This window comes from Carettochelys insculpta, chromosome 20 (assembly GCF_033958435.1).
Source record: "Carettochelys insculpta isolate YL-2023 chromosome 20, ASM3395843v1, whole genome shotgun sequence".
Classification (NCBI taxonomy): Eukaryota; Metazoa; Chordata; order Testudines; family Carettochelyidae; genus Carettochelys; species Carettochelys insculpta.
Genome location: NC_134156.1, coordinates 19409594 through 19425491, shown reverse-complemented (window position 1 = coordinate 19425491; position 15898 = coordinate 19409594). Strand labels below are relative to the sequence as shown.

The following is a 15898-nucleotide window of genomic DNA, read 5'->3' as shown; positions in this document are numbered from 1 at the left end:
ACAAAAAAACCCAAGATTAGATATTAAGAAATAAACAAAAATATGTGCAGAGTACTTTATTTACCAACAGCGGTGGTATTGTACCTTATAAACTTACACTGTATTTGTATTCATTTGTATTGACTTTCACTGTACTGTACTTATGGAAAAGGTAACTAAAATTTACTTAAGGCGAAAATGCTGGTTATTTGAGTGTTCCAGATGGTAGACTGCCAGATATGAAAGAGTCAGAGAGAGGTAGCCATGTTAGATACGAAAAAATTTACTGTGGATTACTATCAACAAAACGGAACAAACCTTTAGACTTAGGAACTGGTATACTATTGCTAAAGTTGGACTGTAGGTACAAATCATAAACTAGATTTTGAACTAATATGTAATTGTTAAAGCCAGGCAGTGCTTTTGTGATGAGTTCTTCATGACACAGACCAGAAAATTTCTCCCAGGAATTCCTGCACCAAGCCCTTAATTTGTAGCTGAACTTGTGCATGTATTTTAGAAAGATCTCATCTTGAGAAATACATGTTAAATGCTTTCTGAATATTCTGGTGATTCAATTAAATGTTTTGATAATAATCAGCTTGTTTTTAATGTTTCATTTAATAGATCTGATCCTGACCGTCACATGCTCTGAATCATAAATTGTGTAATTTAAGCCATGTGCACTTTTTTAGTACTGCATTGTGCAAGTACACATAGGCCTTCAAACTTGTGGTGTGTCATTTTGTTTTTCATTTATTTTTGTTAGTTGGGCCTTATATAAACAGCCACAGACATTTTTTTTCAGCTACCAGGTTAATTACATAGTCTGCAGAAAACAAAAACACAAATAAAAAAGAACACAAAATGGAGGGAGGAAAACAAATGGTTTCAACAGAACATAATATGATTAATTTAGCAAATAAGCTTTCTTTGTTTTTCAGAGAGGATACATTGTTTTCTTTATTGCTGTCAAAATATTTGCGCTATGCATCATACTTGTTTGCACAGAATTGAAAGGATTTCTTCTGTGCCTTCCTAAAGGTTATTTTGTCTACCTCTTATTTGACCTGCATGGTTAAAGAAACAAAGTTCTGAGCTACAATATGCAGAACTTGTACATTTCCCAGTACCAGTTCAACCTCTCTCATCCAGCACCTTTGGAGCCTGACATTTGCTGAATGAAAGAATGTGCAAGACCATGGGAGATCAGTATTGTTTAGCACATCACCAACACTTCCACTGCTTATTGGGCTCTTAGAAGACACTTAGGGGTAAACTACAACTAAATAACAGCACATCACTGAGAACCATCAGTGGTGGCTGTAAACAGACTTTATAGGACCATGGGAAATTTGGCTTCACCCGTGACATGTTGCCTGCTGGCTTCCTAAATTCATGCTAGATTGCGGATCTTGTTGGACGAGAGAGTTATGGATTAGAGAGGTTCAACCTGTACTTACTAACAGATGATTCTTAACTTCACCTCTGCCCTTATTTATGCTCAGTACTTTAAAACAACTGGTTTTTCTTGAAAACAGGTAGGAGGCAGATCAGCTGAGTGGAATAGTTTAATCAGAAGGAAATGTAAATGATGGTAGAGAATTATTTTGACAATGTTTTATTAGATTTCCTAAAAGCAGTAGATGCATAATTCAGGAAGAAGACTGTATTGGTTAAAATACTGGCTTGGTTTGCGGGGAAGTGAAGGTAGCTATAAAACATTAAAATGGCATATAATGAATGGAAGAAAGGGAAGCAGATAGTAGTGAATATAAATCAGAAATAAGATTTATAGACAATTGTTAAGTGAAGCCAAAGGACGTGAAGAATAGTCAGGAACAATAAGAAGGACATTTTTAATAACGTTAACAACCAAGAGAATCCTAATAATGGTATTGGTCTAATATATGGAAATAGCAAAATTATGAGTAATAAATTTATAAAAGGCCAAATTTTTCAGTAAATATTTCTATTTTGTGGTTGGGGAGAAAACAGATGGCTATGTTTACACTACAGTGATCTTTCAATAGAAGTTATTCCAGAAGAGCTCTTCTGAAAAAACTTCTTTTGAAAAAATGTGTCCATGCACAAAAAAGCAAATTGAAAGATCAATACGCTCGTGTGATAGAGAGCATCCACGCAGCCCCTGCTCTTTTGAAGGAACAGGCTAGGGATTGAAAAATCCATCGCTATGAGGACTGCTCTTTTGAAAGGCCTGTGGAGCATCTACACATGCTTTTTTCTTTTGAAAGAAGCTTTCAAAAGAAAGTGCTCTTCATGATTCATGAGTGGAAGAGGGCTTCCAGATGAAGAGTTGCATTCTTTTGATTTTGGATCAAAAGAGCACAATTATGTGTGGATGCTCCACGTGTTCTTTCAAAAAAGGGCCATACTTTCCAAAAGAACTTGCTAGTGTAGAAAAGTTTTGAGCATGAGCTTTCGTGAGCACAGACTCACTTCATCAGATGGTGGTCCAGCATCTGATGAAGTGAGTCTGTGCTCACGAAAGCTCATGCTCAAAACTTTTCTGTCAGTCTGTAAGGTGCCACAGGACCCTTCGTTGCTGTTACAGATCCAGACTAACACGGCTACCCCTCCGATACTTGCTAGTGTAGATGCAGCCATGATGTAGTCATACCATATGATGATTATATTCTTTATATTCCACTAGTATATTGGGGACATATTAAAGAGAAGGTAGTAATGTGAGACATTTGAAAATCAGTATGCCCCAATAACTTATATTTAAGAGTTTTACAAGAGTTGGCATAGGTACTTCTTATACTTTAAAACCTTGGAACAATGGGGCTGTTCCTAAAATGGGAAGAAAGCTAATTTTTGCCAATATTTAAGCAGACTGGTTATGGTGCTCTGGCATAATTATAAGTCTGTGAGTCTCATGTTGATCTTGGGCAAGGTAATGGAACCGCTAATATGGGACTTGATTAACAAAACTTTTAAGGAAGCATAATATAATTATTGGTAATCAACATGGATTTATGGAAAATAGATCCCATCAAGCTAATTTTATTTTTGATGAGATTACTAGTTTAGATGATAAAGGAAATAGAGCTGATGTAAACAAAGATATTGATAAAGTGTAGAGGGTTCGGAGAATGATAAAAACCAAAGAATTTGAAAACATGCGTTATGGTGGTACACTAAAGGAACTCAGTATGTGTATCTTAACAAAGCGAATGTTGTAGGGTTGATTTGATTGCAGGCTGTAACTACTTATATAAAGAACAAAGATTTAGTAGCAGGCTCTTCGGTTCAGCAGAGAAAGCTATTACATGATTCAATGACTGGAAGTGGAAGCTAGACAAATTCAGACTAGAATTAAGAGGTATGTTTTTAGTAGTGAATGATAGTGACCATTGGAACAGGATCATGGTGGATTCTCCATCACTGGCCATTTTAACATGAAAATTGGATTCCCTCTCCCCTTCCCCCCCCCACCCAAAATATATATGCATCCAGGGAGTTTATTTTGTGGAAGATTGAATGACCTGCAATTTGCACATCTGTCTGCATGATCTCAGTGATCTTTTTGGCCCTTGGAATCTGTAAGTCCATGGTCTGTGTTAGATCATAATGTGAAATCCCTTTCTCTGTTTCCCAGAGAACTTTCGAATTTGTGGCACCTAATGACACAATGGTTCTTTACCCATCATCTCCAAATCTCAAAGTTATTGGGCTGGTTTTAATTAATGAAGTGCAGAGCAAAGGCATAACTATTAGAGCAAATGCTGTCCCCATGTCCTTCATAAATTTCAGCTTACTCTTCATTGTTTTCTTTATAATCCAGATTAATTCCCTTACTATCATATGATTTTCCATGATTGATCTTGAACTCATTATAAAACTAAAATTGTATTCTTTTCACGGCTAATTGTCTGTACATGCTGTATCCATTGTAATTCCATGGCTTTTCAGGATGAACTAGATTTTAATAAACTGAACTTTCATTTATACAGAAGATTTATATGTTGATTTTTGTTCGTGTCTTTCCTCAGGAAAATCATTCTACTTCTTCAGAAACTCTTAAAATGTTGTATTCTCAGCATTGGAGAAATACTTAACTAAAAACACAAATAATAAAGTATCTGTAGGATGCCATTATTTCACATTTAATACATGTAAAATATGTGTTTTCTTAGAGCTGTACAACTTACCTCAGAAAACCCAATCTTCTGAGATTTAAAATGGAACCTGATAATGTTATTTTTACATGCATGTATAATACACACGAGAGTTTTTTCTTTTATTGCAGATGTGGAACTGCAAATGTTACACTACTACAGAGAGTACAGTTTTTTCTCCTAATTTATTGCAGATAGGAGAGTAAATGTTAAAAAACATAAATTATAGCAAAACTCAAAGCATAAAAATAAATGTAACACTTTTAAATTAAATCACCAGTAGAAGTATATATGCCCTTTTACTAAATGTAATAGAAGAGAGTGTTTATGAGAAACTATTTGTATGATATATAAATACATTCCCAGCCCAAAGACCCTGTTCTTTAAAATATTTAGTCATTTGGGAAACTTTATTCATATAAACAGAACCACTGATTTGAATGGGGGTACTCAACCTATCTAAGTGAGCATATTGATGGAAAACTTGCTCAATAAAAAAGTCGCAGCATATGAATTTTAATGTCCAATACAAACTGTGTTGATTCTATTGGTATTGAATAAGCACATCAGCCCAGTGAAAGCATATCGAAAATACGCTGTCTACATTCGCTATTATATGAGAGGAGACAGAAAACCGTTACAAGCAATGCATTGTTTTGCATTGTGGTAATCCTTTTTGTTTTAAATATGCCTATAATGTCTTTTCAATAGGGTTTATACTTCCTGCACATAAATCAAGTTGCACTTTGATATATGATTCCAGAAATGAACTTTAACAAGTGAAATATGTTTTTAAAATAACTTCTTTAAAAGAGGAGATCAAATATATTTCAGCTATGTGGGAATTTTAGCAATGTACTGCCTTAAAACTAAAAGTTACTGGCCTACTGAAAGATTTAATACTTCAGGTCCTTTGTACTGCTTTTGTCTTTTGCTGCCTATTTCCATTTAAAGTGCAGTATTCAGGCATTCTTACTGATACAGTGGAGTGTATTTGTTAGTTTGCTCTCCGAACGTACAGGTATCACTGATGGCTCAAAAATATTTTTTCTCGGTACTCATTTACCCTTTTCTGTACCATTTTTATTCCATTTCTCTTAATTGAATGAAATTATAGCTCTGTGCATGAGCACTGATGGAGGTATGGTAATGTGGAACTTTCATTACGGGTATTATAGATCTGGTATAAAAATAGAACTATTAGAGAACATTAGTCCTCAAATGATTCAGTTTTGCTAACTGATTATTAAAATTAATGTTTGATGATGATGATGTAGCCATGTTGGTCCCAGGATATGCGAGAGACCACATGAATGAAATAATATCTTTTATTGAACCAACTTCATTTGGTGAAAGAGACACAGAAGCTGTCAAGCTGCCCAGAGACTTGGACAACAAACCATCAAATTTATCATTGGTGGAACTTAGGTAAGTCCAAACAAAAAAATGAAGCTGCAAAGCATCACACATGAATTGTCTGGTTATGCCAAAAGCAGGAAAGGAGGCGTTTGACATAGGTTTAATCAGGCCATGACTTTATTATTGGACGTCAGGGATTACCTAACTCTTAAAGGCTACGTCTACATGTGAAGCCTACATCGAAGTAGCTTATTTCGATGTAGCGACATCGAAATAGGCTATTTCGATGAATAACGTCTACACGTCCTCCAGGGCTGGCAACGTCAACGTTCAACATCGACGTTGAGTAGCACCACATCGAAATAGGCGCTGTGAGGGAACGTCTACACGCCAAAGTAGCACACATCGAAATAAGGGTGCCAGGCACAGCTGCAGACAGGGTCACAGGGCGGACTCAACAGCAAGCCGCTCCCTTAAAGGGCCCCTCCCAGACACAGTTGCACTAAACAACACAAGATCCACAGAGCCGACAACTGGTTGCAGACCCTGTGCATGCAGCATGGATCCCCAGCTGCCGCAGCAGCAGCCAGAAGCCCTGGGCTAAGGGCTGCTGCACACAGTGACCATAGAGCCCCACCGGGGCTGGAGAGAGAGCGTCTCTCAACCCCTCAGCTGATGGCCGCCATGGCGGACCCCGCTATTTCGATGTTGCGGGATGCAGATCGTCTACACGTGCCCTACTTCGACGTTCAACTTCGAAGTAGGGTGCTATTCCCATCCCCTCAATGGGCTAGCGACTTCGATGTCTCGCCGCCTAACGTCGATTTCAACTTCAAAATAGCGCCCAACACGTGTAGCCGTGACGGGCGCTATTTTGAAGTTAGTGCCGCTACTTCGAAGTAGCGTGCACGTGTAGACACGGCTAAAATGTACAGTCCAGGTAACTGCTATTTTCCCATACCCAACTGGGAGAGGGAAGGGCAGTATCCTGCCATCCTTCCCATCCATGTCTCCAGTAAATCCATTGCTACAGGATCTTACCAACTGCCTCCCCTCATAGGGGAGTGAAAGCGGGGTATAACTATTGGAGGGGGTTAACTCCCTACCATAGTAATGACAGAAATCCTCAACTTTTGCCCCTAGCTCACTCAGTTATGGACCACTTCCCAAGTCCTTTCCTGTGCCATTTAGCTATTACTTTATAGCCTTTTTTATGGAGTACCTGCACTGAATACATGCAATACCCTTAAATAATGAGTTGCAACAAATAGCCTACTGCCTGCCATGTCATGCATGAATGAAGCCCACCTGAATTGGCTTTGAGGAAGTCAAAAAAAAAACAAAACCCCACAGTCACACCTAGGCTAATACGGTGGCAAAGGAAAAATTCCTTCCCAGCCTCCCTGAATGCGGTAGCTAGTGTAATGTATGCACCAGATACAGCAAATAACCTGGTATGCTTATCACCTGAATAGGGAGAGAGTGTGTGTGCTGCTTGGCCTGCCCCATGTGAAGAGGGGAGGCTCAGGGCACAGACTGACCCTTTTAATGCCCCCATTCCTGGGTGGTGAGTCAGCAGTCACAGTGACTGCTTTTTCAGTAGACTTTTTGTCTCCCTTCCTCCCCTCAATCCATAAAATAGATTAGGGGTCACCAAATGAAATAAATTATTAGCAGTTTCAAAAGAAACAAAAGAAAGTACTTCACACAACATAGAGTGAACCTGTGGGACTCCTTGCTGGTGGATGTTGCACAGGCCAAAGCTTGAACAGGGTTCAAAAAGAAGATAGATAAATTCATGGTAGAGAAGTCCATCAATGGCTGTTAGCAAGCATAGGCAGGACGTAGGCTACTGGGCTAGATGGACCTTTCGTCTGACCTGGTAGAGCTGCACTTATGTTCTTAAAGCATCATTCTCATCCAGCTAGCCAGCCAAATACCTTCCTGCTCTAGGTGCAGGGTGATATCTTTTATTTTGCTCATTTAAAAACCATCTAAATGAAACACAATTTCCTCAGAAATGTGTCAGTTTCATCTCATTTTCAGGAGAGTTGCTATGAAATGTTTTTACGTTCTTTTTATCATTTCTTCTCAGTTTCTTTGTGGCTTGGTGGCTTTGTTTGCTCAAATAAGCCCCATTTTTGTGAATTTGAAATATGATTTCTGACATCATAATTCCATACTGGCAGGAATAAGGACTAGATATCCCGATAGGTCTTTTGTACCTCTAGACTCCATAACTGTATGACTGGGATGAATAAAGCACCTGCTAAACTATAACCTGCACTTTCTGTTATTGTGACTGAGGCACAGAATGTGTTCATCACAATATCTGTTATAGCAACGAAGGGTCCTGTGGCACCTTACAGACTAACAGAAAAGTTTTGAGCATGAGTTTTCGTGAGCACAGACTCATTTCATCAGTGAAAGTGATGCTCATGCTCAAAACTTTTCTGTTAGTCTATAAGGTGCCACAGGACCCTTCCTTGCTGTTACAGACCCAGACTAACATGGCTACCCCTCTGATAGTTCGTATCTATTATGTAACTCCGTTGAAATCAGTGGGAAGATTCCCATTTACTTCTGTGGCCAAGGGTCCAGGCCCTATGTCAGCAGTCAGAAACCCAGGTTGTTTTAGTGTGTTAATACTAAATGGTGATGCTCCATCTTTGCATTTTTTTTTAAATAAATAGGTGTACGTTTATAAAGAAAGAAGTCTGACAGGACAGTGGTTTCTTTCTAGATGATAGTTTGGCCCAAAAGTGTAAGCGTGCGTGCGTGTGTGCGCTTACCCTTGTAGTCTCTCTGCTCTTGCACAGTACTAGAAACATTTAGAGAGGGACTCTGCTCACAGCACCTGTTCTGCAACATAGCAACAAGCCCAGCCTAGGGCAGAAGTTCACACTATTTAATGTTAAAAGCCAATGGTCAAGTACAGATTGAATTGGTGGGCAGTGGTTTGATAAAACAGAGACTAGGTTATTTGTACCGTATGGCCTCTGTTTCCAATTACGACATGGATGTTTGACTTCCACGCCTGCAATAGTTTGTGGTATTAAATAATGCTCACATATTTGATGCCAATATTGTATGATATTTTGCGGGTATTGTGGCTTTTTCACTGAAAATAAATTGTTGCTCTGGGGTAACTTCTGTTATCACTGCAGTGATGTGAGATCATAAAACAACCTCTTTTGGCACTATAAAACAGCAGACACATTGTTGATTTGATGTTGTATCATTTTGTAAGTGGTTACTTATGTTAACATAGTCCACAAGGCAATTAGCTCTTTGTATTTTATTTTATCTGATCACAAAGAATTTTGCTTATGTGCTGAGGATTATTATACTGTGCAGTGAGAGACTGCGCTTGATTGCTGGTGTTGAAGCTAGAAGGATTTTGTAGGAATGTAGTTACAGACCTTACTGAACACTTGACTGCAGACAGACAAGTGAGATTCTACCTATTGTAGAAAACATAGTTCTCTGTCTCAAATTACTTTGGTAAATTTTACTAAGGAGCTGTATGCATGTTGACAACTTTAGAATGTGTGAAGAAAGCAATTTATTGTTTGTTCATGTGTGTCTGATAGCATAAAAGCCATTGCAGATAAAGAGCTGTGAAACTCGTTCTGATGAAAAATTACATAGTGAGATTTTAATTTTGTAGTCGGGTATGTTATGTCTTTGCAAATAACAATGAGGACTGATTATCAAGTATACTCTGCTCATTACTGGCGTTGACAGTTTATGCATCATCTAACCTAAAAATATAATTAAGCCTGTAATATCTTTTTGTGCTGTGTACAGTATTTATGTCTTCTAATGCGTTTAACAATTATTGCAGCGGTGTCCAATAGGAATTCAAAGATCACCACGCTTGTGGTCGTCATCTTTCCATATTTACCACATTATGAGCACCCCCCGCTCACCCTGCCCCTCTGCTCTAACTGAATGCCCTCCCCCAGATTCAGTGCTGACAACTCACTGGAACTGCAGCCAGGGCCGTGGCTGGAGCTGCAGTTGACACATGCTTCTCCCACCAAGCAGTGTGGTGCATGTACGGAGTGGGTGGATTGCACTCCCCGCAAGCAGCTCTTATCAGGATCTGCATTTAAAGGCTCAAAGAGCCGCATACAGCTCAGGAGCTGCAGTTTGGCCATCCCTGTATTCGCCCCAATGTGGTGTCCTATTTGCCACGTGTGGTGAGTGGCAAACAGAGTGGACATGGCAGATTTATTGGATTTTGAGATAACTACATGCATGTTTTAAGCTTCTCTTTCTGTCAGGCTGCGTCTACACTACAGTCCCCTTTCAAAAAGGGAATGCAAATGAGACAAATTGGAAATGCAAATGAAGCACCAGTTTACAGATCTTGCACTTCATTTGCATAACTGCATTTTTGAAAAAGAGTCTTTCGAAAGAAAAACAGCAGTGTGGACGGGATTCTTTCAAAATAAACCCCCGTTTTCAAAAGCACCCTTCCTAGTTTTTTTTTTGGGGGGAGGGGGAGGAGAGAAGGAGGGAGAGGAGAACAAAGGCTATGCTGTTGGACAGTTCCATCACCTCTAAAAAGCACCAAAATTGACTGCTGTGGGCAAAGAAAGGCTCTGCAAGGAAAAATAAATGCTCACAGGTGTTTAAGTTTTGAAAAGCTCTTCATCTCTCTATGTAACATGACAAATCCTGACCCAGTTTGCCAGTCAGGTTTGCCAGTCACTGTTTGCTTTGCTACAAAAAATGACTTGTAAACATATAATTTCAGTTTTGCTAATAACTCCTACTAATACTAAACTAATACTCCTACTAAAAAGTTAAAAAAAGAAAACACAACCAGGGGTTATGTGGGACTTGAAAGACAAGCACATTTATTTGGGCGTGAGCTTTTGGTTCCTTGTTGTTTGTGCTTAAACAGATTAACACAGCTAGCCTCCTGAAACAAGAAGGTACATGCAAGTGCAGGCCCGGCTTTAGGGCTAAATGAGAAAGGTGGTTGCCTTGGGCTCCGCACCTTCAGGGCTCTGCCCTCCCGCTGGTTGAGCCCTGCTGTCAGCATGCTGCCTTTGGCCCTGCAGACTCTTTAGCTGGAACTGTGCACACATAAATAGCACAGTGAATTGTTGCTTTTTAATCTACAGTATCCTAAATTTCTGGAGTTCCCTCTTCCATATTCTGATTTCAGTGAAATTAAATTGTCAGTAATAAAGAGTTAGTAAATCTGTGCCACGCTAACTCTTGTTTCCCTTTTTTTTTAAATTAGTTTGCTGTTTTGTGGTTCACAAGAGGTGCCATGAATTCGTTACCTTTTCTTGTCCTGGTGCAGACAAAGGGCCCGACACTGATGTAAGTACCTTAGAATGTGGTATGTTTTGATATGTTGTCCTTTTTCAAAAACTAGTTAATTGTGTTGCTCCTAGCAGGAACTCTACACTGCAAAGAGAAGCAGAATTGTACTTTATAATAGAGTTTTAAGGTATTGGGAATAGAACAATCTATTGAAATGCGTATAAACCTGTATAGAGTTGAAATAGCTATTTTAATAAGGAAAGCTGAAATCAGTATTGACAATATCATAAAAGAGCGCAGTATTCCCTCAAATAAAACAGAGTGATGATGTGTTCACCCAAGTTGAAAAGTCAGTGTTTGTAGTACAGGTTGAACCTCTCTAGTCTCTGGCAACATCCAGGGTTCTGCATGATTTTAGTTAGTGGAGTGTCCACACTTATCGTGGATGTGGCCAAGTCTCCCGTGGTCCCGTAAAGTTTGTTTCCAGCCACTAGTCCTGGCTCTCAGTGTTCTATGTTGTTATTTAGCTCTAATGTATCCCTACATGTCTTCTAAGAGCCCATTAGGCAGTGAAGTGTTGGCAATACTGCTGCACCAGTGGTTCTCAAGCTTTTCACTAGTGCGGCCCCCCCAGTCGCCCCTCCACAAACCATTTGCAGACCCCCATCAAGGCCAATTCTGTTTTCTGTGATCATTTATATTTATCTGTTTTTTTCCACGGACCCCCCCCCCAGCGATAACCTGTTTTAGACAACACTGACCTCCTGTAGTTCAACAAATTCTCTGATTCGGCATGGGTCGGGTCCTGAGGGTGCCAGACTAAAGGAGTTCAACCTATATTGCAAGATGCAGTCGGTATCTCTGTTATGGCCATGCATTTTCAATGTGTTGAAACTTTTTCTTTTGAAAGCAACAAAGTTAGAATTCCAGAATGTATTAGCTAATGTTGGGGTGTCATCGCTGCAGCATGAGCTTGTGATGTAACTCCTCTATTGCTCCTACCCTGTCCCCTATCCCACACACACCAAATTGTGGCTTGAATTAGGAGTTGCTTTTAAGTCGAGGTAGCTGGCTTATTGTGTGTGTGTGTGTGTGTGTGTGTGTGTGAGAGAGAGAGAGAGAGAGAGAGAGAGAGAGAGGAGCCTCTGACACTTGAGCTGATAATGTAGTAATGATAGAGTTACTCTGTGCTCTTAACACAAGAGCTCTGTGTTGCTGGAGAATTATTTTGCTGTTGTCCCTCTTACTTAGGCTGCGTCTACACTGCAAAATAGATTATGTAATGCAATTTTTTTAAATTTGATTTTGAGTATCCTCACTTCCTGCAAGCTCCCAAGAAATTCGACATATTGCTGCCACACTGAAATCACCAAACATTGACTGCTGCAGTGTATTGTGGGAACCTATCCCACAGTTCCCTCAGCCCCGCATTCTGAGCCAGGTGCTGAAGCACTGTCAGTTTCCTGGGTCCCCACAGCTTGTATGAGCATATGCCTATTTACAAACATTAGATTATTAAATAGTACATTCAAATATGTTTTGTTTTAGCTTCTGGTCCTATGCTGTTATCTGTACAGCTGCAAAATGCTATGTATATTATATGGATATAGATATAGATCTACAAAGCAACACTGCTTGTAGTGTAGTTTCAACACTAAGGCCTCTGCTAAAAGTTCCATGTTGGTGGTTCCCTGTCTCTGCAAGGCACCACATAATTTGGTGAGGTTCCATAGAGATCTAGGAGTCTGCTCTTGCATGGCAGATTACACTTGTGAAGATAGTGGTCCTGTGTTTTGACCCTTCTTGCATTTTCCCTGTGTAATTAAAGTAGAACCTTGCTAATTTACAGTGGTTTCAAAACAGCATCTTCCTCATCTCATTTCTCGGAAAGGATTCATTCGCCAAGAGTTGCAATAAGGCTTTATGTTACTGGGGTAGCTTATTTTTTTAAACACACACACACACACTTACCTCACTAATTTAATGAAGCATAGGTACCATAAGTAAAATTAATACACCAATAATTACTACAGCGTAAATATTATTTATTACTGGGATGTCTTCTTTTAAAATATATATTAATAATTATTATTAATAAATAGCTACAATAATTAACACATAATAACAAACAATTAATAAATATTAATATTGATAATGCATATATTGAAAATACGCTATCCCAGTAATAAATAATATTTCTACTATAGTAATTATTGGTACATTGATTTTACTTATGGTACCCATGCTTCATTAAATTAGCAAAGTGACTTTTGTGAAGTATTATATTTGCTTGTTAGTTTGATCACTTTCAAAGTACCCTAATTGCTTGTGTTTTTAATTGATCTGGCAAAATTCATCTTCAGTTTTAAGAGCGCTATCAATAGTTTTATGTATGCAGAGCATTTGTGGTGAGAAACCTTTGGCTTTTTATAATTGGCTTCCATTTTATTACAAGTTGCATGTAAAATGAGAGCCGTATTGCAAAGGACTGAAATAATAAATTGATGTTTCTTGTCCAAATAAAAACCTTCAGGATTATAAATTCTATTATACAGTGAAGTAATTTAACATCTGTTTATAGGAACAATACATTCTGAAGTTTCCTTTGTTTGAAGCACTGTGTTTTGTTTCTGTTTTGTTTCTTATCGCCATTTGAGGCTCTAGATTATAGAGCATTATCTTTTGCAGATGACATGTCATGACACTAGCTTTTAATAAGCTTTTTATGCACATTTTTAATGTGGTATATACTAGACCAATACAAATGGATGGACAAAAAGTAACGTGGAGGATTATAAAATCTGTGTTGATTATAAACTCTGAAAACTTGTTTTTCTTTTAAGAATTCACATGTGAAATTAATGGCTTTTGAGAAAATAAAATGTCTTTGAATTCTCTTGTTTTGGAAAGTGAAATAAGCTTTGGGTGGTAAGTGCTGTTACCACAGTTAGACTCTGCTCAGTATTGTATAATTTTATGCTGGAGATAAGCAGTGTCTTTTTCCAAAAGCAGCGAAATAGCACATGTTTGCATGGTAGAATTATTAGTTTTGTGCTTATGCAAGACATGCATTTGTACAAACAATCTTTCTCTCTCTCTTAATGATAGGTCTGGGAGGACACAATGCACCCTAGAATCTAAGGTGTTGCAAAGGAAATAAAATGTTCTAATATATATTTAAATGTTTAAAGTGTACTCTGGCTTCCTCCTTTTTTTGCCCCCTCACTCAATCCAGATCTCACCATGCCATTTAAAACCACCCACCCTTTTGTTTCTTCTTATGCCCTCAAAAGTCTGGCAGGACCATGGGTATTCCTGGACCAGAGAGCCCTGACCAGTGGTTGGATGAAGGTGATGGTGGGGAAGCTAGGGCGCAGGAGGAGAGCTTGGAGCAGGGGAAGAGCCCAGGAGCTGGCAGCAGAGAGGCTGATGTTGACCTCCCCTGGTCCAGGATATGTCCTGGTTTGGGACTGGTCAGGTCCCAAGGATGCCAGACCAGGGAGGTCCAACCTATATGTGTGTGTGCTGCCACCCAAATTTAACTCTCTTCTGCTACTTATCTTAAATGTGTTGGAGCCTGATGATATCTGAAATTTTAGAAGACACATGAAGAAAGATGCCTATTGGCGATGGGGATGCGCGCGGACGCACACAAACAACTATGTTACACTTCCCTTTCTCCTGCAGGTATTTTAGAGGAGAGGCATTGGCTGCATTTAATTCAGAGTCAGAACTCATCCTGATTTCAACCAAGCCAGGATTTCACACACAATGTAGTGTGTGTCTTACTCTAACATATTATGTAAGCCTACAAATAATAAATAGCTATTTTAGGTTTTAGGTTGTTTTAAAAACTGAAGGAAGAAAAGCATTCAAGGTGTATTTACATTAGTGCTCACTTCTTAAAATAAGAAGTTAGTAAAAAGCACGCTCCCTTTAAAATCAGCATTATGGGATATTATGCGTGAGAACAAGTAGGAAGGTCTTTTGCTCTAGTGTTTTAATTAGAGTTATAGCCCCAATATAAAAATTATCTTTGATACTTCAAATGTATATTCATCAATGCACACTGCTATTTTTTCTTTTCTGCAGTGCAACATTGAAAATGAAAGTGTGAGCCCATTTAATTCAGTGAAGCCTCTCAATTGTGATATATTATCTGGAAAGTTGTTTGTCATTTTTAATGTTGCATATTACATTTCCTCACTGGATTTTGGATCTTAAATACATCATTTTGGTTACCAAATAATTAGTTTCAGTGCTGACATACAGGAAATAACACTCTAGGTTTAGAGAATTAAATATAAGAATAATACAGAATATAAATGTTTGACAGTCTTCACTACTACAACAATGGATACAAGTAAATGAAGAGACTTAAAGGTTGTTTCATTTCAGTATGTTAAAATGCTTGGTAGGTTTTATAAAGCTTACATTTTAGCTTTTTACTCATTGCTACTGAAATTAGTAGGATATGCATATCCCTGAAATACAAAATACTGTTTCCCTACCCTAGTGTTCCCAAAGTACCATATAATGTGAAAAGGTTATTGGTTTTAAAAATGCTTTAGTATTGTCTTGCGTGCAGTCATTTCATTCAGGTGTCTGGGTAACTTGCATTTGAGGTTCTTTGAGTGTTTGAGATGAAAGTAGTCTTTTAATTATCAATGATATTTAAATATTGCAACAAAAGTAATATAATACCATTGCCTCAGAGTCTGGATTGTCTGTTTGCAGATCAATTTTATATACAGTGTATGATCCCTTTATCTCTTTTTTTAAGAAAGTGATTTTGTCTAGAAAGAGGACTAAAGTGCCTCAAGGCATATGATGTTTGCGTTATTAAATACATTTCATAGACCTGTGGTATCAAACACACTAGCCACAGGTAGCTATTTGGCCAGTTGAGTGTGGCTAGTTGGCTTGAACAACAAATATATTTTCAGAATAATGTGACTAGTTTGCTATTGTTGGACACCACAGTCCTAGAAGATTGTAGAGGCAGGAGTTATAGCAGCAGCAGCAGCATTAATACCATTGACAGGAAAATACGCAAATCAAGTGAAACTTACTTTGCCAGTGCTGATTGCATTGGCCTATTAATTAAACACTTGTGTTCACACTTTGGG

The 15898-nt window shown here is 38.5% G+C and overlaps 1 protein-coding gene across 2 annotated transcripts in view; it reads left to right on the top strand.

Moving 5' to 3' along the window:
- The window catches only part of PRKCA (protein kinase C alpha), a 350851-nt gene that overhangs the window by 132556 nt on the left and 202397 nt on the right, over positions 1-15898 (top strand). For both annotated transcript variants that reach the window (XM_075014246.1, XM_075014244.1), the window contains exon 3: positions 10744-10826. In XM_075014246.1, the coding sequence (XP_074870347.1) occupies positions 10744-10826 (83 nt within the window). The remainder of the gene's footprint in view (positions 1-10743; positions 10827-15898) is intronic.